The sequence below is a fragment of the Procambarus clarkii genome, chromosome 5 (assembly GCF_040958095.1).
Source record: "Procambarus clarkii isolate CNS0578487 chromosome 5, FALCON_Pclarkii_2.0, whole genome shotgun sequence".
NCBI classification, from domain to species: Eukaryota; Metazoa; Arthropoda; class Malacostraca; order Decapoda; family Cambaridae; genus Procambarus; species Procambarus clarkii.
In genome coordinates, this window is record NC_091154.1 from 2,504,242 (window position 1) to 2,531,331 (window position 27,090).

At 44.2% G+C, this 27,090-nt stretch overlaps 2 protein-coding genes across 11 annotated transcripts in view; one reads left to right on the forward strand and one right to left on the reverse strand.

Annotated features, from left to right (window-relative positions):
- The window catches only part of LOC123764389 (uncharacterized), a 67,579-nt gene extending 47,467 nt beyond the window's left edge, over window positions 1-20,112 (reverse strand). For 3 of the 9 annotated variants that reach the window (XM_045752207.2, XM_045752216.2, XM_045752147.2), the window contains exons 1-2: window positions 8,387-8,654; window positions 2,341-2,509 (exon numbers count right to left, since the gene is read on the reverse strand). In XM_045752207.2, coding sequence (XP_045608163.2) covers window positions 2,341-2,475 — 135 coding nt within the window. In that variant the 5' untranslated portion in view covers window positions 2,476-2,509; window positions 8,387-8,654. The other 6 variants (XM_069338240.1, XM_045752158.2, XM_045752188.2 and 3 more) reach the window with 6 other exon arrangements.
- On the forward strand, window positions 8,645-26,788 carry LOC123764384 (zinc finger protein 585A). 2 transcript variants are annotated; one of them, XM_045752112.2, is made up of 5 exons: window positions 8,645-8,729; window positions 15,878-18,617; window positions 20,048-20,172; window positions 25,485-25,602; window positions 26,077-26,788. In XM_045752112.2, the coding sequence occupies exons 2-5, from the start codon at window positions 15,885-15,887 to the stop codon at window positions 26,578-26,580; spliced, it is 3,480 nt and encodes a 1,159-aa protein (XP_045608068.2). In that variant the 5' UTR covers window positions 8,645-8,729; window positions 15,878-15,884; the 3' UTR covers window positions 26,581-26,788. The 2 variants fall into 2 exon arrangements, with proteins under 2 accessions (XP_045608068.2, XP_045608077.2); XM_045752121.2 differs by lacking the exon at window positions 8,645-8,729 and adding an exon at window positions 8,971-9,109.
- The last annotated feature ends 302 nt before the right edge of the window (window positions 26,789-27,090 follow it).

Genomic DNA, 27,090 nt, shown 5'->3' on the forward strand with positions numbered 1-27,090 from the left:
TGGTGGAGAAGTCTATTACCTACACCAGAGTGTATGTGGGTTGTAAGTAATAAAACGGCCATTGGCTACTAGCTCGGTAGCCAATGGAAGGACTGAGCAGGGAAGCCGTGTTCGGGCCGAGGCCGGGCCACTTGGTGGCGGTTATCGGTACTAATGAGTTCGAGCGAGTTTTGAATGAATCTATAGTCTATAGTATCATTTGAATAGTTGTTTGCCAGTTTTGAGTCGTTGCTTTCTGTGAGAGCTACAGTTGTGTGTAAAGCATTGTTGATGACCTGGATGCTTTCCCAGCGTGGTGGATAATTGTCACTTATTTTTTGCACCTATGTGAAGGGGGGCCAGGTTCTGGCTCTAGTCCTGTATGAGGAAGGGCGGCGGCAGGTTCTGGCTCTAGTCCTGTGTGAGGAAGGGCGGGGGCAGGTTCTGGCTCTAGTCCTGTGTGAGGAAGGGCGGGGGCAGGTTCTGGCTCTAGTCCTGTGTGAGGAAGGGCGGGGGCAGGTTCTGGCTCTAGTCCTGTGTGAGGAAGGGCGGGGGCAGGTTCCGGCTCTAGTCCTGTGTGAGGAAGGGCGGGGGCAGGTTCCGGCTCTAGTCCTGTGTGGGGAAGGGCGGGGGCAGGTTCTGGCTCTAGTCCTGTGTGGGGAAGGGCGGGGCCAGGTTCTGGCTCTAGTCCTGTGTGAGGAAGGGCGGGGCCAGGTTCTGGCTCTAGTCCTGTGTGAGGAAGGGCGGGGCCAGGTTCTGGCTCTAGTCCTGTGTGAGGAAGGTCGGGGGCAGGTTCTGGCTCTAGTCCTGTGTGAGGAAGGGCGGGGGCAGGTTCTGGCTCTAGTCCTGTGTGAGGAAGGGCGGGGCCAGGTTCTGGCTCTAGTCCTGTGTGAGGAAGGGCGGGGCCAGGTTCTGGCTCTAGTCCTGTGTGGGGAAGGGCGGGGGCAGGTTCTGGCTCTAGTCCTGTGTGAGGAAGGGCGGGGCCAGGTTCTGGCTCTAGTCCTGTGTGAGGAAGGGCGGGGGAAGGGTCCGGCTCTAGTCCTGTGTGGGGAAGGGCGGGGGCAGGTTCTGGCTCTAGTACCCATTAGGTCCTTGTCTTACCTTGCCTTGAGGTTACCTTGAGGTGTTTCTGGGGCTTAGCGTCCCTGTGGCCCGGTCGTCAACCAGGCCTCCTCGTCGCTGGACTGGTCAACCAGGCTGTTGGACGCAGCTGCTCGCAGCCTGAAGTATGAATCACAGCCTGGTTGATCAGGTATCAGGTCATTTAATCAGGTCAAACACAACTCCTGCATCTAATGTGACCCATTAGGTGGAGATATTTCAGTGAGACAGCTTCACAGAGCCACCAGGGATCTACTAAGGAGGGACATTTCATCACATTCAATATTGGGTTTTGAGGCCTCCAACAAACATCTAGCATTTTGAAAAGTGATTTAAAATTTTTGGGACAGTTTTGCTATCTTTAACCAAATTGTTTTTTTATAATATCAGACAACAAAAACCCTGTTTTAAATACTAATCTTCTGTGCGCATACAGGTAATCTCCTATGTAAGAGCTGATGTTTATTTAGTTCTGAATGTGGATGACTGTTGAATTGTGAGAGTATGGTCTCTCAAGATTCTCCCAGTGCTGACTTGAATGGCTCATTGCGGTGCACCGTGCACCTAGTCGTGCACATGGGCCTATTTCTGTTAACCCTGGATGTAACCTGTCATGCTGGGTGTCCCCACGATGCCAACATAACCAGGAATACTTATAACAAATGGAGGCTGCCATATGCCCAAGGGTAAATTAGATACAGGGAAATTAGGCATACTTGCCATAGGGTCAGTGAGTACATAGCTGGAGGTGCCAAGCATGTGTGAGAGAGAGAGAGAGAGGCGCCGACAAGGAGAGAGATAAGCTCTGACCTCTGGGGTCAATCTCAATAACAGTGACGTGGTCGTGACGTGTTCATGATGTCACCTCTGCTACCGATCATGTAACGATCAATATTCTTGGTTCCTTTGCTGCAACGCCATTGGTCAATTGTAGACCTGGTGTTTGTGCTACCACGAGGAGCCTTGCAATCCTTTGCAATGGTATTCTCGTGAGGAAGTCGGTACATGGTTGACGTGTTCTGTCTATCGGCCAATAGACAGAAAACCGTCCATTCCTCATTAATAATAATATTAATTTATATTTGAGAAAATTCCTGTTATGAATGAACAGCATGTTAAAAATTATGAATGCACCTTTGGGGTCAACCGCTGAATGGAATGGACTGGGTCTGAGTACGGGTTGAGACATATGCACCAGGAAACTACCGAGGGGCCAGATCAATAACAGCACACAGAAGACAAAACATGAATGATACTCACAACGATGTATGTTTTAGATTCCTGCATGCCGGACTGTGCATCGTTAATACAAATGTGTTTGTAGCCAGCGGGAACAATCTTGGCAACTTGGTCTAAACTCAGCTGCTCCACTTGTGACACACGAATGCTGTCCATAATGCTGTTTTTGGCACTCTAAGAGGCCCAATATCTGAAATGTTTTAATGACAGGATATGCAAATAAAAATAAACAATTAAATGTAACATTTTTGGTGCATATTTTAATGTTTCCAAGCAACCTTGAGCTTTAGCCGTTTCCAAAAATTTTGATTTGGGATCTTTAGTTAAAAATAATACAAAATAGTGACCAAAATCTACGTAAAAATAACAACCTACACGTGAAATGAAAGTAAAGACATTTCGGTCCGTCCTGGACTCGTCAAATCACGATGACATAAGGGTCCAGGACGGACCGAAACCTTTGGCGATTACTAAACATAGTTGAAACACACCCTGGTGACAACAGTATACCCTGTTGGTGGTAGCATGCCCTAGTGGAGGCCACCCGCCCTGGGTGGAGGCCACACACACCCTGGGTGGAGGCCACACACACCCTGGGTGGAGGCACCCTGGGTGGAGGCCACACACACCCTGGGTGGAGGCACCCTGGGTGGAGGCCACACACACCCTGGGTGGAGGCACCCTGGGTGGAGGCCACACACACCCTGGGTGGAGGCACCCTGGGTGGAGGCCACACACACCCTGGATGGAGGCACCCTGGGTGGAGGCCACACACACCCTGGGTGGAGGCACCCTGGGTGGAGGCCACACACACCCTGGGTGGAGGCACCCTGGGTGGAGGCCACACACACCCTGGGTGGAGGCACCCTGGGTGGAGGCCACACACACCCTGGGTGGAGGCACCCTGGGTGGAGGCCACACACACCCTGGGTGGAGGCACCCTGGGTGGAGGCCACACACACCCTGGGTGGAGGCACCCTGGGTGGAGGCCACACACACCCTGGGTGGAGGCACCCTGGGTGGAGGCACCCTGGGTGGAGGCACCCTGGGTGGAGGCACCCTGGGTGGAGGCACCCTGGGTGGAGGCACCCTGGGTGGAGGCACCCTGGGTGGAGGCACCCTGGGTGGAGGCACCCTGGGTGGAGGCACCCTGGGTGGAGGCACCCTGGGTGGAGGCACCCTGGGTGGAGGCACCCTGGGTGGAGGCCACACACACCCTGGGTGGAGGCCACACACACCCTGGGTGGAGGCCACACACACCCTGGTGGAGGCCACACACACCCTGGGTGGAGGCCACACACACCCTGGTGGAGGCCACACACACCCTGGGTGGAGGCCACACACACCCTGGGTGGAGGCCACACACACCCTGGGTGGAGGCCACACACACCCTGGGTGGAGGCCACACACACCCTGGGTGGAGGCCACACACACCCTGGGTGGAGGCCACACACACCCTGGTGGAGGCCACACACACCCTGGGTGGAGGCCACACACACCCTGGGTGGAGGCCCCACACACCCTGGGTGGAGGCCACACACACCCTGGGTGGAGGCCACACACACCCTGGGTGGAGGCCACACACACCCTGGGTGGAGGCCACACACACCCTGGTGGAGGCCACACACACCCTGGTGGAGGCCACACACACCCTGGGTGGAGGCCACACACACCCTGGGTGGAGGCCACACACACCCTGGGTGGAGGCCACACACACCCTGGGTGGAGGCCACACACACCCTGGGTGGAGGCCACACACACCCTGGGTGGAGGCCACACACACCCTGGGTGGAGGCCACACACACCCTGGGTGGAGGCCACACACACCCTGGTGGAGGCCACACACACCCTGGGTGGAGGCCACACACACCCTGGGTGGAGGCCACACACACCCTGGGTGGAGGCCACACACACCCTGGTGGAGGCCACACACACCCTGGGTGGAGGCCACACACACCCTGGGTGGAGGCCACACACACCCTGGGTGGAGGCCACACACACCCTGGGTGGAGGCCACACACACCCTGGGTGGAGGCCACACACACCCTGGTGGAGGCCACACACACCCTGGTGGAGGCCACACACACCCTGGTGGAGGCCACACACACCCTGGTGGAGGCCACACACACCCTGGGTGGAGGCCACACACACCCTGGTGGAGGCCACACACACCCTGGTGGAGGCCACACACACCCTGGTGGAGGCCACACACACCCTGGTGGAGGCCACACACACCCTGGGTGGAGGCCACACACACCCTGGGTGGAGGCCACACACACCCTGGTGGAGGCCACACACACCCTGGTGGAGGCCACACACACCCTGGTGGAGGCCACACACACCCTGGTGGAGGCCACACACACCCTGGTGGAGGCCACACACACCCTGGGTGGAGGCCACACACACCCTGGGTGGAGGCCACACACACCCTGGTGGAGGCCACACACACCCTGGGTGGAGGCCACACACACCCTGGGTGGAGGCCACACACACCCTGGTGGAGGCCACACACACCCTGGGTGGAGGCCACACACACCCTGGGTGGAGGCCACACACACCCTGGGTGGAGGCCACACACACCCTGGTGGAGGCCACACACACCCTGGTGGAGGCCACACACCCTAGTGATGGCCGCATGCCTTGGTGGCTGCGACACACCATAATACAGTAATGATTGGCAGCATTTAATTCATTAAAGATAATGGTGTTTGTTATTAACCTGTATAGGGCACCACATTGTTCTAATACCTTTCATCCCGAGCAAACATGAAACTTAAATTGTTTAATTTCTTAAGCTCCGTATGGCGACTGCCAGCCTAAATCAGCGACCGATATTACTCGGTTTGCTCAACAGGCCTATCTTGAGGTTAAGGTTATCTTGAGATGATGTCGGAGCTTAGCGTCCCCGCGGCCCAGTCCTCGACCAGGCCTTGATGTTATACACTCCCAGGAAGCAGTCGTCTAACTCCCAGGTACCTATTTACTGCTAGGTGAACAGGTACATCAGGGGTGAAAGAAACTGTCCAATTGTTTCCGCTTCCACCAGGAATCGAACCCGGAACCTCAGGACTACGAATCCCACGTCCTGTCCACTCAGCTGTCAAGCCTAAATACATATATGCTACTGTACATTTTGACATTTTATATTCTTCATTTGTTTAATTGTATACTGTATCAGTATGATTTACACATGTAAGCTCCTCTTAACTATACTACATGTGCAAATGTCATGTGATAATCACGCAAAATTTGTGTTTTGTAGGTACAGTACCAGTGTACATAGCAGTGTAGTCAACTGTATACTGATCAACTATCAACTTTTCTTCAGTTTGTTCAATACAAATATTTGATTTAATACCATTATGTATGAAACCCCTGAAAGGTCAGTACTATATTTAGCCAAAAAGACATAAAATGAAGGGGAGGTATAATACACTCATAACAGGATGATAAGACATGAGGAAACATCAGAAGCATTATTTGCACATACAACACAGTTCCAGTGTATACATGACCTCATTCATTGATACATTCTAACCTATGTTTACACAGTTCCAGTGTATACATGACCTCATTCATTGACACATTCTAACCTATGTTTACACAGTTCCAGTGTATACATGACCTCATTCATTGACACATTCTAACCTATGTTTACACAGTTCCAGTGTATACACGACCTCATTCATTGATACATTCTAACCTATGTTTACACAGTTCCAGTGTATACACGACCTCATTCATTGACACATTCTAACCTATGTTTACACAGTTCCAGTGTATACACGACCTCATTCATTGACACATTCTAACCTATGTTTACACAGTTCCAGTGTATACACGACCTCATTCATTGATACATTCTAACCTATGTTTACACAGTTCCAGTGTATACATGACCTCATTCATATATATATGTCCTAACCTTCATTCTAAACAATACAACAATCCCACACTTATTATGTTACTCAGTTGACCAGACCACACACTAGACAGTGAGGAGACGAAATCGTTTCGGTCCTTCCTGGACCATTATCAAGTCGATTATGCTACTCAGAAATTTAGCCTTATTCCCAAACCAATTTCATTTCCAATTCAGTCTTGAACCTACAATTATATTCAGTTGTTATTCCAATTCAGCTCTTAGTTTCAATTCAGTTTTTAATCTAAACCAATTCAGTTTTTAATAAAAAAAAATCCATAGTTTATATCCACTGTTTTGGACTGTTTGTGTCGATATATTTAGCACACTAGTAACAATCAGTGTGTCATCAAAATTGTCACACTGTGTAAAAATCACTACTTTTTGTTTTGATGTGAATGAATGCAAGTGTTTTTTTTATGAAAAGGAAGAGCTATATTTACAAATAAGAAAAACAAAAACAAAATTGATCTTATTTATATTGGTCTGCCATAGTGGTTAGCATTTCTTCTCACATTTATCAGCATCACTTTGTGATGAACTAGAACCGTAACAAAGATAAAATCATGAAATACATTGAAAAGTAAGGAGTCTGTATGCCCAAGTCAAATGAACACTGTACCAAAAGAAATATATATATGCAGGCGATGAGTCACAATAATGTGGCTAAAGTATGTTTATCAGACCACACACTAGGAGGTGAAGGGATGACGATGTTTTGGTCTGTCCTGGATCATTCTCAATCGACTTGAGAATGGTCCAGGACGGACCAAAACGTCGTCGTCCCTTCACCTTCTAGTGTGTGGTCTGGTCAACAATCATTACTATGTAATGATGTGGAATCAGATGAAATGTCTGGTTCTAAAGTATTTGGTTTGTCTCCCAGGACTGGTGGTGGGGGGGGGGGAGACACAGTGAGCTACTGGAACCGTATGGGCAATGGTATTCAAACATAGGCACAAGACATAAATCATTCTATGACGATGATCGCACCGCATTTAAACAGTTAACATATGATAAAACTTACTCTGAGGGTTAATATCCTCCTGTTATTCTTTCTCAACCATTTGCATTCTTCAATCAGATCACCTCTTAAGCTTCACCTTTCTAGAAAATGTAAATTAAGCTTCCTTAATCTCTCTCTCTAAAAAAGGGGTTTATTACATTTGCAGAATATTAAGCCATTATATATATATATATATATACACACACACACACACACACACACACACAATATATATATTAATATACATTGCACCTACAGATGTGAATGATTTTTTTTTTTTTTAATAAAAGTTTCTTCTTAGAATACATACTATTGGGGTTGGTGCAAATATATAATGTAAATGAATTAATCAGATTTTAGTACCAATAACATACTTTAGAGAGCTGAATACTGGGACCTCTTCCTGAACCTAACCTAATTTAATATTGGTTAATCTAAATCCAATCAAAACCTTGCTTAACTTAATTTTACCAAAACCTTGCCTAACCCAATTAAAACCTCTCCTAACCCAAACAAATCCCTGCCTAACCCAACCAAAACCTCGTCTAATCAAACCAAATCCTCGCCTAACCCAACCAAATCCTCGCCTAATCCAACCAAATCCTTGCCTAATCCAACCAAATCCTTGCCTAACCCAACCAAAACCTCGTCTAATCAAACCAAATCCTCGCCTAACCCAACCAAAGCCTCGCCTAACCCAACCAAAACCTGGCCTAACCCAACCAAATCCTTGCCTAACCCAACCAAATCCTTGCCTAACCCAACCAAATCCTTGCCTAACCCAACCAAATCCTTGCCTAACCCAACCAAATCCTTGCCTAACCCAACCAAATCCTTGCCTAACCCAACCAAATCCTTGCCTAACCCAACCAAATCCTTGCCTAACCCAACCAAATCCTTGCCTAACCCAACCAAATCCTTGCCTAACCCAACCAAATCCTTGCCTAACCCAACCAAATCCTTGCCTAACCCAACCAAATCCTTGCCTAACCAACAAAAACCTCATCTAACCCAACCAAATCGCCTGTGCCAGTTAACTCTTCCCCAATGGGCACAAACTGCCAACGCTGGAGACCTCGATACAACGTTATTCATCGACTCTGGCCATCGCCGATACTTGGAAAAAGCCTCGTAATTACCGTTCATGGGAACCTCAGCGCCCAACAGGTGTGTCTTGGTGTTCGTGTGGACAAGATGTGACCCGCTCGCCTTCCTCACAAGTTCAAAGTTGTGAAGTTCGACAACATAAACAATCAACGAAAAAACTTTAATGTTGGCGCTATACGTAAGAAAAGAATTAACCTTTCACGCTCTAAACATTAATAAAATATATTGTTTGTAAAAGAGAAGATAGTAAGGTAAATAGAAAAGTATTAAAGAATAGTTAAAACACATGTGTAGGAAGGAAGGTTGAGACGCTCGCTTGACCACTTCCCTCCTCCAGATAAACAAAACATCGACGCCATTTTCACATCGTCTCAGGTGAGTCTGGCCGTCAGTTCTCCTGTTTTACCACCGCTTCACCTGTCTCGCGGCTCCCTTGCCCTCCTGGCGGCCTCCGGGGCTGCCCTGGGAGCGACAAACTGCCACAAATACCCAACTTGAGACAATATTATGGGTGGAGGTTGACGTAGTGTGGGATAGACTCACTTCAGCTGTGGAGGCTCGGTTCCCAGTCATCCCGGCGGCCGAACGAGTCTCCGCTCGCTAGCTCCTCAACTACCTCATTCACCCCCTCATGGGAGTAATTATGGCGGGTAGTTGGCACAATATCGCCCTAGTTTCATGGGGAATGTACCACAACGACCACCGGTGGCACCTCTGTGACCTCATTCACCTCCCTCATGGGGGTGATTATAGGGGTAATGGGGACAATATCGCGGGAGTTACATGGGGGGATGAACCCTGTCCAGCCATCGTTGGCACCTCTATGACCTGAATTACCCAATTACGCGGGAAATTGGCATGATATCTTTATCGTCTAATATGTATTGTGTGTTGCTGTTGCAGATGAATAATGAACAATGTTCTACATTGTAACGATGTGTTGCATGTGATTGATGAACGCTATTGTGTTGAATGTGATTGATGAACACTATTGTGTTGCATGTGATGAACACTATTGTGTTGCAGGTGATTAATGAACATTATTGTGTTGCATATTAATGATAAACACTACTGTGTTGCTGGTAAATGATCACTGTTGTGTTGCTGGTAAATGATCACTGTTGTGTTGCTGGTAAATGATCACTGTATATTGTGTTGCAGGTAAATGATCACTGTTGTGTTGCAGGTAAATGATCACTGTTGTGTTGCTGGTAAATGATCACTGTTGTGTTGCTGGTAAATGATCACTGTTGTGTTGCTGGTAAATGATCACTGTTGTGTTGCTGGTAAATGATCACTGTATATTGTGTTGCAGGTAAATGATCACTGTTGGGTTGCTGGTAAATGATCACTGTTGTGTTGCTGGTAAATGATCACTGTATATTGTGTTGCAGGTAAATGATCACTGTTGTGTTGCTGGTAAATGATCACTGTTGTGTTGCAGGTAAATGATCACTGTTGTGTTGCTGGTAAATGATCACTGTTGTGTTGCTGGTAAATGATCACTGTATATTGTGTTGCAGGTAAATGATCACTGTTGGGTTGCTGGTAAATGATCACTGTTGTGTTGCTGGTAAATGATCACTGTATATTGTGTTGCAGGTAAATGATCACTGTTGTGTTGCTGGTAAATGATCACTGTTGTGTTGCAGGTAAATGATCACTGTTGTGTTGCTGGTAAATGATCACTGTTGTGTTGCTGGTAAATGATCACTGTTGTGTTGCAGGTAAATGATCACTGTTGTGTTGCTGGTAAATGATCACTGTTGTGTTGCAGGTAAATGATCACTGTTGTGTTGCTGGTAAATGATCACTGTTGTGTTGCAGGTAAATGATCACTGTTGTGTTGCAGGTAAATGATCACTGTTGTGTTGCAGGTAAATGATCACTGTTGTGTTGCTGGTAAATGATCACTGTTGTGTTGCAGGTAAATGATCACTGTTGTGTTGCTGGTAAATGATCACTGTTGTGTTGCAGGTAAATGATCACTGTTGTGTTGCTGGTAAATGATCACTGTTGTGTTGCTGGTAAATGATCACTGTATATTGTGTTGCAGGTAAATGATCACTGTTGTGTTGCTGGTAAATGATCACTGTTGTGTTGCAGGTAAATGATCACTGTTGTGTTGCTGGTAAATGATCACTGTTGTGTTGCTGGTAAATGATCACTGTTGTGTTGCTGGTAAATGATCACTGTATATTGTGTTGCAGGTAAATGATCACTGTTGTGTTGCTGGTAAATGATCACTGTTGTGTTGCAGGTAAATGATCACTGTATATTGTGTTGCTGGTAAATGATCACTGTTGTGTTGCAGGTAAATGATCACTGTTGTGTTGCTGGTAAATGATCACTGTTGTGTTGCAGGTAAATGATCACTGTTGTGTTGCTGGTAAATGATCACTGTTGTGTTGCTGGTAAATGATCACTGTTGTGTTGCTGGTAAATGATCACTGTATATTGTGTTGCTGGTAAATGATCACTGTTGTGTTGCAGGTAAATGATCACTGTTGTGTTGCTGGTAAATGATCACTGTTGTGTTGCAGGTAAATGATCACTGTTGTGTTGCTGGTAAATGATCACTGTTGTGTTGCTGGTAAATGATCACTGTTGTGTGCTGGTAAATGACACTGGTTGTGCTGCATGTAAATGATCACTGTTGTGTTGCAGTAAATGATCACTGTGTTTTTGCAGGTAAATGATCACTGTTGTAGTTGCTGGGTAAATGATTCACTGTGTGTTGCAGTAAATGATCACTGTTGTGTTGCTGGTAAAATGATCACTGTTGTGTGCAGGTAAATGATCACTGTTGTGTTGCTGGTAAATGATCCACTGTTGTAGTGCTGGTAAATGATCACTGTTTTGTTGCTGGTTCAAATGATCATGTTGTGTTGCAGGTAAATGATCACTGGTGTGTTGCAGGTAAATGATTCACTGTTGTGTTGCTGGTAAATGATCACTGTTGTGTGCAGGTAAATGATCACTGTTGTGTTGACTGGTAAATGATCACGTTAGTGTTGCAGGTAATGATCACTGTGTGGTAGCCCGGTAAATGATCACTGTTGTCGTTGCTGCCGTAAATGATCACTGTTGTGTTGCAGGTAAATGATCACGTTGTGTTGTGGTAAATGATCCCACTGTTGTGTGCAGGTAAAGATCACTGTTGTGTTGATGGTAAATGATCACTGTTGTGTGGATGTAAATGATCCACTGTTGTGTTGCTGCGTAAATGATCACTGTTGTGTTGCTGGTAAATGATCACTGTTGTGTTGCTGGTAAATGATCACTGTTGTGTTGCTGGTAAATGATCACTGTATATTGTGTTGCAGGTAAATGATCACTGTTGTGTTGCTGGTAAATGATCACTGTATATTGTGTTGCAGGTAAATGATCACTGTTGTGTTGCAGGTAAATGATCACTGTTGTGTTGCTGGTAAATGATCACTGTTGTGTTGCTGGTAAATGATCACTGTTGTGTTGCTGGTAAATGATCACTGTTGTGTTGCTGGTAAATGATCACTGTATATTGTGTTGCAGGTAAATGATCACTGTTGTGTTGCTGGTAAATGATCACTGTTGTGTTGCAGGTAAATGATCACTGTTGTGTTGCTGGTAAATGATCACTGTTGTGTTGCAGGTAAATGATCACTGTTGTGTTGCTGGTAAATGATCACTGTTGTGTTGCTGGTAAATGATCACTGTTGTGTTGCTGGTAAATGATCACTGTTGTGTTGCAGGTAAATGATCACTGTTGTGTTGCTGGTAAATGATCACTGTTGTGTTGCTGGTAAATGATCACTGTATATTGTGTTGCAGGTAAATGATCACTGTTTGTGTTGCTGGTAAATGATCACTGTTGTGTTGCTGGTAAATGATCACTGTTGTGTTGCTGGTAAATGATCACTGTTGTGTTGCAGGTAAATGATCACTGTATTGTGTTGCAGGTAAATGATCACTGTTGTGTTGCTGGTAAATGATCACTGTTGTGTTGCAGGTAAATGATCACTGTTGTGTTGCAGGTAAATGATCACTGTTGTGTTGCTGGTAAATGATCACTGTTGTGTTGCTGGTAAATGATCACTGTTGTGTTGCATGGTAAATGATCACTGTTGTGTTGCTGGTAAATGATCACTGTTGTGTTGCAGGTAAATGATCACTGTATTGTGTTGCTGGTAAATGATCACTGTTGTGTTGCAGGTAAATGATCACTGTTGTGTTGCTGGTAAATGATCACTGTTGTGTTGCTGGTAAATGATCACTGTTGTGTTGCTGGTAAATGATCACTGTTGTGTTGCTGGTAAATGATCACTGTTGTGTTGCAGGTAAATGATCACTGTTGTGTTGCTAGGTAAATGATCACTGTTGTGTTGCAGGTAAATGATCACTGTTGTGTTGCTGGTAAATGATCACTGTTGTGTTGCAGGTAAATGATCACTGTTGTGTTGCTGGTAAATGATCACTGTTGTGTTGCTGGTAAATGATCACTGTTGTGTTGCTGGTAAATGATCACTGTTGTGTTGCTGGTAAATGATCACTGTATTGTGTTGCAGGTAAATGATCACTGTTGTGTTGCTGGTAAATGATCACTGTTGTGTTGCAGGTAAATGATCACTGTATATTGTGTTGCAGGTAAATGATCACTGTTGTGTTGCTGGTAAATGATCACTGTTGTGTTGCAGGTAAATGATCACTGTTGTGTTGCTGGTAAATGATCACTGTTGTGTTGCTGGTAAATGATCACTGTTGTGTTGCTGGTAAATGATCACTGTTGTGTTGCTGGTAAATGATCACTGTTGTGTTGCAGGTAAATGATCACTGTTGTGTTGCAGGTAAATGATCACTGTTGTGTTGCAGGTAAATGATCACTGTTGTGTTGCTGGTAAATGATCACTGTTGTGTTGCAGGTAAATGATCACTGTTGTGTTGCTGGTAAATGATCACTGTTGTGTTGCAGGTAAATGATCACTGTTGTGTTGCTGGTAAATGATCACTGTTGTGTTGCTGGTAAATGATCACTGTTGTGTTGCTGGTAAATGATCACTGTTGTGTTGCAGGTAAATGATCACTGTTGTGTTGCAGGTAAATGATCACTGTTGTGTTGCTGGTAAATGATCACTGTTGTGTTGCAGGTAAATGATCACTGTTGTGTTGCTGGTAAATGATCACTGTTGTGTTGCAGGTAAATGATCACTGTTGTGTTGCTGGTAAATGATCACTGTTGTGTTGCTGGTAAATGATCACTGTTGTGTTGCAGGTAAATGATCACTGTTGTGTTGCTGGTAAATGATCACTGTTGTGTTGCAGGTAAATGATCACTGTTGTGTTGCTGGTAAATGATCACTGTTGTGTTGCAGGTAAATGATCACTGTTGTGTTGCTGGTAAATGATCACTGTTGTGTTGCAGGTAAATGATCACTGTTGTGTTGCTGGTAAATGATCACTGTTGTGTTGCAGGTAAATGATCACTGTTGTGTTGCTGGTAAATGATCACTGTTGTGTTGCTGGTAAATGATCACTGTATATTGTGTTGCAGGTAAATGATCACTGTTGTGTTGCAGGTAAATGATCACTGTTGTGTTGCTGGTAAATGATCACTGTTGTGTTGCAGGTAAATGATCACTGTTGTGTTGCAGGTAAATGATCACTGTTGTGTTGCTGGTAAATGATCACTGTTGTGTTGCAGGTAAATGATCACTGTTGTGTTGCAGGTAAATGATCACTGTTGTGTTGCAGGTAAATGATCACTGTTGTGTTGCTGGTAAATGATCACTGTTGTGTTGCAGGTAAATGATCACTGTTGTGTTGCTGGTAAATGATCACTGTTGTGTTGCAGGTAAATGATCACTGTTGTGTTGCTGGTAAATGATCACTGTTGTGTTGCAGGTAAATGATCACTGTTGTGTTGCTGGTAAATGATCACTGTTGTGTTGCAGGTAAATGATCACTGTTGTGTTGCTGGTAAATGATCACTGTTGTGTTGCTGGTAAATGATCACTGTATATTGTGTTGCAGGTAAATGATCACTGTTGTGTTGCAGGTAAATGATCACTGTTGTGTTGCTGGTAAATGATCACTGTTGTGTTGCAGGTAAATGATCACTGTTGTGTTGCAGGTAAATGATCACTGTTGTGTTGCTGGTAAATGATCACTGTTGTGTTGCAGGTAAATGATCACTGTTGTGTTGCAGGTAAATGATCACTGTTGTGTTGCAGGTAAATGATCACTGTTGTGTTGCTGGTAAATGATCACTGTTGTGTTGCAGGTAAATGATCACTGTTGTGTTGCTGGTAAATGATCACTGTTGTGTTGCTGGTAAATGATCACTGTTGTGTTGCTGGTAAATGATCACTGTTGTGTTGCAGGTAAATGATCACTGTTGTGTTGCTGGTAAATGATCACTGTTGTGTTGCAGGTAAATGATCACTGTTGTGTTGCTGGTAAATGATCACTGTTGTGTTGCAGGTAAATGATCACTGTTGTGTTGCTGGTAAATGATCACTGTTGTGTTGCTGGTAAATGATCACTGTATATTGTGTTGCAGGTAAATGATCACTGTTGTGTTGCTGGTAAATGATCACTGTTGTGTTGCTGGTAAATGATCACTGTTGTGTTGCTGGTAAATGATCACTGTTGTGTTGCTGGTAAATGATCACTGTTGTGTTGCAGGTAAATGATCACTGTTGTGTTGCTGGTAAATGATCACTGTTGTGTTGCTGGTAAATGATCACTGTTGTGTTGCAGGTAAATGATCACTGTTGTGTTGCAGGTAAATGATCACTGTTGTGTTGCAGGTAAATGATCACTGTATATTGTGTTGCAGGTAAATGATCACTGTTGTGTTGCTGGTAAATGATCACTGTTGTGTTGCAGGTAAATGATCACTGTTGTGTTGCTGGTAAATGATCACTGTTGTGTTGCTGGTAAATGATCACTGTTGTGTTGCTGGTAAATGATCACTGTTGTGTTGCTGGTAAATGATCACTGTTGTGTTGCTGGTAAATGATCACTGTTGTGTTGCTGGTGATTGATGAACACTATTGCATTGCAGATGAGTGGTGAGCATTATATTGCGTCCCAGATGAATAATGAGCATTATATTGTGTCCCAGATGAATAATGAGCATTATATTGCGTCCCAGATGAATAATGAGCATTATATTGTGTCCCAGATGAATAATGAGCATTATATTGCGTCCCAGATGAATAATGAGCATTATATTGTGTCCCAGATGAATAATGAGCATTATATTGCGTCCCAGATGAATAATGAGCATTATATTGTGTCCCAGATGAATAATGAGCATTATATTGTGTCCCAGATGAATAATGAGCATTATATTGTGTCCCAGATGAATAATGAGCATTATATTGTGTCCCAGATGAATAATGAGCATTATATTGTGTCCCCAGATGAATAATGAGCATTATATTGTGTCCCCAGATGAATAATGAACATTATATTGTGTCCCAGATGAATAATGAGCATTATATTGTGTCCCAGATGAATAATGAAGTATTGTGTTGCAGGTGAATAATGAACAATGTGGTCGGTGAGGAGGAGACTGGAGGCCAACACCTTTTGTCACTACGACCGCTTGCTCATGCCTCCACCGGTCACATGAGAGCATCCCATAGCACCCTCGGGCAGGAGGAGGAGGAGGAGGAGGTGGTCACCCTCGAGGAGACTGACGGGGACCCACTCTTGCTGTGTCCCATGGATGACAGCCGTGTCATCTGTCAGTCGTCAGCGCACCTGCGCCAGCACCATCTCCCCGTCGATGCTACTCTCACCTATGCCACCCTCGACTCTCGAGGCAACATTGTGCTCCAGCAGTTCAAAAGTGAGACTCATGGCCAGTCTTCCCAGGAAGATATGGAGATGGATGGCACCAAAGGTGGAGGCACCGATGGGGTCGCCGACGCACACAGGAGTGCCGCTGCTGCTGGAGGGCCAAGACTAGTGGTGGTCGGAGAAGGCGGCTTGGGAGATGCCATGACCTACATTTACATCCAAGGAGAGGCAGAGTCTGTGGAAGATGGCAGCGAGTTGGAAGCAAGCGATGCTCACACCATCACCTTGAATTCTGCTGACGGTTCAACACTGCAGACGCTGCCTGCCGCTTACACCCAGCACCTGGAGCACACCTATGGGGATCTGGTGGTAGTTGGAGGAGATGGCGGAAGCAACAGTGACACCGGTGGCCTGAGTGATGGGAGAGCTGTCAGTGCAACCCTACAAGAAGTGACAGCATCCGGCACTGATAGTCAGCAAGATGAGCAAGTATTACTTCTGTCGGTGGCACCGCTCAAGTTAGAAGATGAGAGTGAGCAGCCAACAATATCCTTGCCATCATCATCACAGACCATTCAATGCCAGGAGCCCCAACCCACCTCTGTCATCATGGACAATGTTGTACCTAGCGGGCGAAGTCGCCGCGAAGGTGGCCATAGGGATGACACTTTTCCCGACGACGAGACTAGCATAGAAGCCCGGCTGGCCACGCGCGACGCCTTGCTTCCCCCTCGCCGCAGCCGTCGTTGTGGTGACCCCAGTAAACTCACCTGCCCCATCTGCCACTCCCATTTCAAATCGGCTCGACATTACCACAGCCACCTGCACGTACATAGAGGCCAGGGCTTGTGGCACTGTGATATATGTGAGTACACCTGTGATTCAGCTGTTGAGTTAAGGCTACACAAAACACAGCTGCATCAAGATGCTCGGCCCTTCAAGTGCCCCAACTGCCACCTGAGCTTTCCGAAGAGTCTGATGCTCGAGGATCACATACGGAATGTCCATAACAAAGAGCGACCTTACACCTGCTCCTTTTGCACCAAAGGATTCTATCGTCCTCATGACCTGAAGATGCACCTCAACCTGCACCTGGGGATCAAAAGTAATGTGTGCCACATATGTGGACGCCAGTTCAGCCACCCCTCCAACCTTATCCGTCACCAGCGTCTACACACTGGTATCAAGCCGTATGTGTGTGCCACATGTGGGAAGCGTTTCACACAGGTGACTCTCCTGCACAAGCATCGAACAACTCACCAGCCCGGAGCTGGGGTGTGTTCACTGTGCCCCTCCACTTTCCGCAGTGCGGCTGGACTAAGGAAACATTCCAAGTTAGAACACAAGAAGCCAATGACGCTGCAAGAAGCTGCACGCATCATCCGCGGACAGCGAGGGGCAGCTGGACGAAGCTATTACTGCCGAGTATGTGGTGCCCAATTCTCTCTGAAGTCAGAACTGAAGGACCATGAAGAAGAGGAGCACAGCAAGAACACACAGCATGCATGTGCATCCTGTAATAAAGTTTATTCTATCTCTGAAGTTAAGACCCACACATGCCTCACTGCCGAGGAAGAAGAACAGAGGAACCGTCTGTGTAGCCCGCCGCGTTCTGTATCTCCAGAAGCCACTATAACAGCCATAGCTTCTACCTCAATGATGCGATCACCTGGTGGCAACAACTCCAAGGATCAGGAGGAGGCTGAAGAGGAGGAAGAAGAATACTTAGTCATGTACATTACACCAGAAGGAGAAAGCGTTTCATACGTGATGAAAAAAGGTAGCAAAGTGTCTCGAGATGCAGTCCTTCAAGTGGACGCACCAAGGACTGACCAGCTGCACGAAGATGGCTTTTCTCGACCAACACTGCCTGAAGAGACGATCATGATAAATGTGCAAGAACGTCCCCTTCTCCCCCATGACAGCGACGACCACACCATCATACACTGTCCCGAGGGCCAGGATGACATTCTAGCACCTCGCAATGGACACTTGTCAGACCTCAATGATGATAACCCTGATTCACCTATGGCAGTACATAGCATAAAATTAGAGCCCCAAACCTCAGATGATATGTCCACAAATCCCACTGGCCTAATGTCTAAGTCTCTATTGCCATTTGGCATTCCAAATATCATGCCCGATGCATCAAAAATGCAAAAGAAATCCATCCTACAACCTATCTCCATTAAAGGCAAAGCCGAGGAGCTTGAAATTAAGAAGGAACACCTTGAGAGCGGGACAGAAACCAAGGAAGATGCGAGCACGCTGGATGCCCTGAGGTGCAAGGACTGTGGCAAGACATTCCAGAAGCAGTGGAACTACCAGCAGCACATTGCCACCCATGACGCCTCACTACACAGGTACAAGTGTGGCCTGTGCACCCTCACCTTTGCCTACCGCTCCACCCTTAACAGGCACATTGAGAAGCATCGCTCTAATCACCAGCTTCATCAATGTAAACAGTGCAGTAAGGTATGTTGCTGCTGTCTGGCTTTGTTGCTCTTGTTCAATTGTCATTCATTTGTTTACTGGGACACAGCTATCTAAGCCAGCTGCTTCCCTTCTTAGTGGGTCTTGCTTTGGTGTGGGGCTCTTGTGCACCGCCCTCAGATAGGTACAGGTGGCTTCTCTTTACAACCTGTGCCACTGCCCTCAGTTCATTTCCTTCCTCTCTCTCTTCTTCCTAATGTTATTTTGACAAATAATACTGGAAACACTTTACCACCTTTGCCCCCACAGTATTCCTTGGACATCTTGATCTTCCTTTCCCTCATTTCCTTCCTCTCCTTATCCTAGTTGATGCTGCCCTTAATTTTGTCTCCCACAACATGATTAAATGCATTCTTTGGTGACATTTTAATTGTGCTAATTGGAAAAAGATTCGCAACGTTGTGGGCAAATTTGGTCTTGATATACCGATTCATTCATAATCATAGTTCGATTGTTTCTGCCAGTGTCAGTTGTGAATGAACTCGATTTGAACTTCTTGGCCATTAACATAATTGATAGTGATGTGTTGTGTGTGTGAATCTACCCGATTTACCTGATGGCCACTAATCCTAGTAGTCTCGATGAGGACAGGAAGCCGGGAGCTTGTCGAAGGTCCCCCCCCCCACTTTTGCCTTGATGATATACAGTACAGTACTGGTACCTGTTTCTTGTAACCCGGGACATTTGGTCACGGTGTTATATAACCCGGGACATTTCTCCAGCCTGGATTGGCTGACATCACTGTGACATCATCCTATATAAGGGTCTCGGCAGCAGTCAGGTTCGTTCTCGACGCACAATCGAGAATTCCGAGTTCGAATCCTGGACGGGACAGAAATGGTTAGGCACATTTCATTTCACCTAAAGCCTCTGTTCACCTAGCAGTGAGTAGCTACTCGGGTGTTAGTCAGCTTGTTGTGGGGTTGCATCCTGGGCGGGGCCAGTAATTTGGCCTGAGGGGGTGGGGGGGGAGGGAGACCTCGATAAAAGTCAAATGTGTATGAATACACTCTGGCTTCCTGCCCCTCAGGGGGGCCTGACAACTGAGTGGACAGCACTCGGGATTTGTAGTCCCAAGGTACCGGGTTTGATCCCAGGTAGAGATGGGAACAAATGGGCAGAGAGTTTCTTTTACCCCCTGATGTACCTGTTCACCTAGCAGTAAATAGGTACCTGGGAGTTACAGCTGCTATGGGCTGCTTCCTGGGGATGTGTTAACAAAAAGGAGGCCTGGTCGAGGACCGGGCCACTGGGACGCTCAGCCCCGAAATCATCTCAAGATAACCCTTGACACAATGAATTATTATTATTATGAATTATAAGACCTGAGACAGTAAAAATTCATCACTGTGACATAAAACATACCTTTCTTCAATACATCCCAGCGTGCTTTAATTTGGTGTCTTCCACAGGCGTACAAGTGTCTCTCCTCCTTGAAGCAGCACCATAAACGTGATCACATGCTCCAGCGACCTTTTGTGTGCGATCTCTGTGGAAAAGATTTTTTCAGCAAGAGTGACTTCAAATACCACATGAGGCAAGTTGGGCAATAATCTTCCCCCCCCCCCCCTCCCTGGTTAATATCCTTGAGTCTCCCACACTGGAAACCACTATCAAGGTATGGGTAAAATCAGGGAGCTCTCACCTGTAACAAGAATCAAATCTATTTGGTCAATTGTGCCACTAAAATATGTTTGCAAGAAATTTGTTCACAGCAAGTCCATAATTTGATGACCAGACCACACACTAGAAGGTGAAGGGACGACGACGTTTCGGTCCCTCCTGGACCATTCTCAATCGACTTGAGAATGGTCCAGGACGGACCGAAACGTCGTTGTCCCTTCACCTTCTAGTGTGGTCTGGTCAACTTACTTTAGCCACGTTATTGTGACTCATCACCTGCAAGTCCATACTTTCTTTTTGGTTTCTGATTATTTCTTAAGTCAATAATTTAGGAATTATTGGTTCAATATTTACTTTAACCAAGCAAAACTCCTATCAGAGTGAAAACCAGCATATGATTTCCTTCCAAATAGATCCCATTGACTTTCCCACACCCATAACTTACTTAAGCAAGATTTTTCATTAGATTTTGTAGGGGTTCTAATTAATTAAACTAATACAGCACTATATTTAAGGAGATATGTCTGCACATCCATACTCGGGGAAAAACACTTGTGGCATCTCCAGTGAGCCAAACTTATAATTTTATATATATTAATTATATATATATATATACATACACACACATACATATACACATACACATACATACATACATAGAAAAACTAGCCATTAGAAAAATCTCACCTTTCATAGGAAGCAGAATAACTGGGATGAGGTCATCCTATTACAGTGTTCAGTTAAGCCAACACCTATTTAATTTCACCAGAAATGATTGTTGCACCCATAACTGGCATTACCTGAATCCGTCGAGTACATCTAGTCAATATTGTGGGCTGGCCGTGCGTAGCTCCCCCGGCACACTGGCTTTTCTACAACAGAAACTGCCACAAAACTACCAGGCCAGACTTCCAATATTCGACATTATGTTTTATAAATTCTGTGTTGTTTCATCCATTTTTTGTATGTATTTGTAGACATGGGCTGCTGAGCATTGTTCAGTCAACCTACAGCCAGGCTCTGTAATTTGCATTTTGGCCGATTCGAGTTACCCAGAGATTTGAGTTTGGTCCGAGTCTGGAGCAGTCAAACCTTCCAGAAGTGACACACAATATGGACAATCATTCATATTTGCAAATATTCAAGGTTTAAAGCCAAAGTCAAGAAATAGTTAAGTTCATAAATGGCCTACTATTAAGAGTCAAACTCAATATTTGGGGGCATTCACGGAAACTCATACGAAAGATTACATGGATGGTGAAATCTGGATTCCAAATTATAATTTATATAGATGTGATAGAAAAACTAGGTCAAATGGAGGAGTAGGTCTGTATATTAAAGAGGACCTGGTATGTACAGAACTACTAAACTCAACTAATGAGGTGGTAGAGGTACTTGGAATTAAGGTAGAGAAACTAAACCTAATTATTATTCTAATATATAAACTGCCAGATACAACGGTTGAGGAATTCACAGAGCAGATGCACAGAATAGAGAACATATTTGATAACCTAGCAAACCCAGCTCCAAATATTATCTTCTTTGGAGATTTCAATTTACCGAGTCTAAGATGGAGAATGACAAACACAAATATCATAGCAGGGAATGACCCGGGAAGTAACCAACCACAGGTCAGAGAACTTTTGAGATTCTGTGACAAATTCTCGCTCAATCAACAGATTACAGAACCAACTAGGAATGAAAACACACTAGACTTGTTATTCACAAACAATGATGAACTAATCAGAGACATTACAATCTCAGATACTTCATACTCGGACCATAAGCTCATTGAAGTGCGAACTAGCATAAATAACGGTAGTAGGTCTAAGAGATCCAACAAGCGAGAAGGAATATTCAATCAATTCAATTTCAACAATAAGAGGACCGACTGGGAAAAAATAAATGTAGACCTTGCAACCATTCAGTGGGAGATGGTCTTAAGCGACAAAACTCCTACACAGGGAATAGCTCAACTGAAAGCTGAAGCTTACAAGGTCTGCTTGAAGCACGTGCCTGTGAGGAGGGGCAGAAAGAGGACCACTCTAGAAAGAGAACGCAGACGACTGTACAGAAGGAAAAAAATAATGGAAATGCTTTGGCAGACACAACTATCACAAGCAAGGAAAATAAGCTTATGCAGGGAGATCGAAGAAATAGAACAAACGTTGAAGCGATCATATGAGTCTGAGGAAATGGAATTGGAACAGAAAGCTATACAAGAGATAAAGAAAAATACGAAATATTTTTTCACATACACAAAATCAAAATAAAAAACCTCGACTAGTATTGAACCCGTTAATTACAAATGAAGGTACGTACACAGAGGACAACAAAAAGATTAGTGAAATTCTAAGAAGCCAGTATGAGGCTATGTTTAGCACACCAATAAACAACATGAAAGTTGATGACCCAGACAGCTTCTTTATGAATGACATTCAAGCTGCAGATAATATAACGGATATTACCACAAACTCGGAAGACTTTGAAAGAGAAATTGACAATATGCCTATGCACTCAGCTCCTGGGCCTGACTCATGGAATTCAATATTCATAAAGAAATGTAAAGTACCAGTAGGGAGAGCACTCAGCATAATATGGAGAAAGAGCCTGGATACAGGGGAGATACCAGCAGCACTTAAATCTGCAGATATAGCTCCGTTGCACAAGGGGGGAGTAAAGCCTTGGCAAAAAATTATAGGCCAGTTGCACTAACATCACACATAATAAAAGTGTTTGAAAGAATGATTAGGAATCAAATTTCTAGTTTTATGGAAAACAATGAATTGCACAACCCAGAACAACATGGATTTAGAGCGGGAAGATCCTGTCTGTCACAGTTACTCAACCACTATGACAAAATCACAGAAGCCCTAGAAGAAAAGCAAAATGCAGATGTTGTATACACAGACTTTGCAAAGGCGTTCGACAAATGTGACCATGGGGTGATAGCTCACAAAAGTAGGTCAGTGGGAATAACTGGAAAAGTAGGACGCTGGATACTCAATTTCCTGTCGAACAGAACACAAAGAGTAACAGTCAATCAAATAAAATCGAGTCCAGGCGATGTTAAAAGCTCTGTACCTCAAGGTACAGTCCTTGCACCGCTACTGTTCCTTATTCTCATATCAGATATAGAAAAAAATACACGTCACAGCTTCGTGTCGTCCTTTGCAGATTACACAAAAATCAGCATGAAAATTACCTCTGCTGAAGACATTGAAAAACTAGAAGCAGATGTCAGCAAAGTTTTCGATTGGGCAGCAGAAAATAACATGATGTTTAACAGTGATAAATTTCAGGTACTCAGGTACAGCAAAAATGAGGATCTGAAACATAATACAGGGTACAAAACACAATCGAATCTTCCCATAGTAGAAAAACAGCATGTCAAGGATTTGGGAATAATGATATCCGACGATCTAACGTTTAGGGAGCATAACCAAGTAAATATTGCGTCAGCCAGAAAAATGATCGGATGGATTACGAGAACTTTCAAATCCAGGGATTCCATCACAATGGTTGTACTCTTCAAGTCACTTGTGTTGTCCCGTCTCGAGTACTGCTCAGTACTCACTCCCCCTTTCAGAGCAGGAGAGATTGCTGAAATAGAGGGAATACAGAGAACATGTACAGCACGCATAAACGAGATAAAACACCTAAATTATTGGGATGGTCTCAAAGCTCTCCAAATGTACTCTCTAGAAAGGAGACGAGAGAGATACCAAATAATATACACATGGAAAATACTGGAGGGCCAGGTCCCAAATCTACACAGTAAAATAACAACATACTGGAGTGAACGATATGGAAGAAAATGCAGAATAGAACCAGTGAAGAGCAGAGGTGCCACAGGCACAATCAGAGAGCACTGTATAAACATCAGAGGTCTGCGGTTGTTCAACGTCCTCCCAGCGACTGTAAGAAATATTGCCGGAACAACCGTGGACATCTTCAAGAGAAAACTAGACTGTTTTCTAAGAGAAGTTCCGGATCAGCCGGGCTGTGGTGGGTATGTGGCCCTGTGGGCTGCTCCAAGCAACAGCTTGGTTGACCAAACTCTCTCAAGTCGAGCCTGGCTAGGGGAGTAGAAGAACTCCCAGAACCCCATCAAGCAGGTACTGTACAATATAGTAAACTCCAGTTTAGTGGAGCTGCACTTTACATCACTTAAAGAGTGGGAGTGTGCAAAATTTCAAATTATTTTCAGGGACACAAATAAAAGCTTGTTTATATTCATGCAGAGTGAACAGAGACCAATTTTTTCTTATACTGTACCTGCATTTTGAAATTTAAAGCTAGGATCTTTCAATGTTATAATCAAAGCCATAGAGATAAGGGAATATACCAGAGGAAGATTGTAAGCAAGACTCGGGCAAGATGTTTATAGAGTGGGGTTGGTGCAGGCAGATGTGTGGTAAATGGGAAGAATAATCCTAGTTTGGCTGATGGAGAAATCAAGATTTACACGTGAATATAAATAATTCATCTTTTCTGGGACAGGCAGCCTGTGTATATACAGTACTGTTTATATATTTATAAAAAATAAATATATAAAATATATATATTTATATTTATACATTAGGCTGATATCAATATTCCGCCAATGTCGAACTACTGACCCTCCGCAGGATTCAACCTCACAACAGTTGACTAACTCCTGGGTACCTATTTACTGCTAGGTAAACAGGGGCATTAGGTAACAGAAAACATGCCAAACCATTTCCAACTGCATTCATGGACATCCATAAGAACTTTTGTTGCCTAACCTAATGAACATGATAACAGTCCTGACTACAGAACAACTTCGACAACAATGTATTTTTCAAATTTTGCCAAACCACCTGCTGACATTTACGTATATTATAATGTAGCATATTTTTCTCTGGTGGCATCTTCAGGTGGACATATCATAGTCTATACAATTGGACAAAAGTTGTATTTGGTCATTTATTCAGAGTTAAACATGAAACACTCATCTCCTGCTGATACAAATACTAGATAATTTTGTCCATTTTTATAAGTATCTTTATGTGAATAAAATAAGTATAGAACTTTTTACTTGTTTCTGTACAAAGTACAGTAATGTATTTAAAAATATGTAAAGTAAATGCTTTAGAAACTACCATTACACAATTTCTAGAAACACACGAACATCACACAAGAATGATATGATGTAAGCAGTTAGCTCTTGTGCCTCTTAATGTTGAAGGTCTTTCCATTTAGGGTCCATAAGAAGGAACAGCCATACATGTGCTTTGCCTGCGGTCGAGAGTTTTCCCACGTGTCTCATCTGCATCGTCACGAGAGGGTTCACACTGGAGAAAGGCCTCATAAATGTCCAGTAAGTGATACTGTAATATTGAGAGTTCACACAGGAGAAAGGCCTTATAAATATCCAAACTAAGTTAATGAGTAACAGCATGGCATCTTAATTAATAAATGGCTATTATTTTAGTAGCATTGGAAGAGCAATGTGAATTTAGATGAAAAAATATTGTGGTTCAGTTGTTATTCTCCTAATTCTGTAGATTGTAATCAAAGCTACACTCTAACTTCATATGCTACTAATATATTTATCAAATACAAGCACTGCAATTCAATCATCTCTCTTGAACTCTTCGAGTGGAAATAATAGCTTCATTACAGATAGAATGTAAACCTGTTATAAGACATCAGAACCTAGCATCTTGGTCCAATAAATTGACCAGGAAAATTTAATTCAAGTAGCAAATGATAGAGGAAGACAGGTTGAAAATTATTTCTTAATCTAATTTTCTCTTGCTTTATTATAATTACCACCATATTATTTTTACAGTTCTGTCCCAAGAAGTTCATCCAGTTCGTCACTCTTAAAATCCATCTCAAAAAGCACGAAAAGAAAGGTACCGAAGATCTGGACATGATCACGGGCGATGCCAGGTTCTCCGATTGTGATGTGGGCATCAACTTAGCTGTGGAAGGAGACATTGTAAATAACGAGGGCACTGCTGTTGGCAACATGAGCAACGGCATGGGCAGCGGAGAGGGAGAAGGGCTTAACACGAGTAGAAACCCAGTAGATTCACTGGCTGTACACGGTGATTCCGACACTAGGCTCGATAGATCGGTGATGGGCCATTCATCTTCGGCAATGATGAGTTCGGCAACAGATCCGCCAGAATTATCTGGAAATCGGTTGCCGCCAGGTACAATCATACTAGCTCAGGGCAATCTAAATGGTACTCACACCAGTGGGCAGTTCAGCGGGGGGCACACAGCTGTTGTTACGGGTATGGATGGCGACTGTATTGCCATCTTTGTTCAGGAAAGCTTAGAGTGAAGCTAGAGTTGCAAGTTTGAATTATCAAAAAGTAGGTATGAAGATGACTAGACTGATGCAGTGTTCATGCAAACTGTAAATAAATTCATTCCAATTTTATTTAAATTTGTACATTATCATTTGTGTATACAGCATTAAATTATTTCTTTACCATTCGTATATTTTGCATATATTATGCAGTGTATATTTTAATAAATATTTTTGTTGCCTCGTTATTTTTTATCCTGATGGATATTACCCAGTAATGCAGTAAATACTAAAGTACACTTTATGACGAACTTAAATATATAGAACAAGCCCTTGCATAACGCTTAAAATGCAACAAACTTCCCCAAGCACAAGTGCTGTATGTCTCATAATCTTTAAACTCTTTACAAAATAGCGTGTTTCAGAAAGTGATCAAAGTACTGTACTGCAATTTGTAATAATGTTAGTAAAAACCTGCTTTAAGATACAATTAGGAAACGAGTGATAATGTTAAGTTCTCGAGAATGCAACCCTAAGATATAG

Coding starts and splice junctions, on each gene's coding strand:
- LOC123764384 (XM_045752112.2), top strand. CDS start 15,885: ATGAACAATGTGGTCGGTGAGGAGGAGACTGGAGGCCAACACCTTTTG. Junction 18,618..20,047: donor AATGTAAACAGTGCAGTAAG/GTATGTTGCTGC, acceptor TGTCTTCCACAG/GCGTACAAGTGTCTCTCCTC. Junction 20,173..25,484: donor GACTTCAAATACCACATGAG/GCAAGTTGGGCA, acceptor CTTTCCATTTAG/GGTCCATAAGAAGGAACAGC.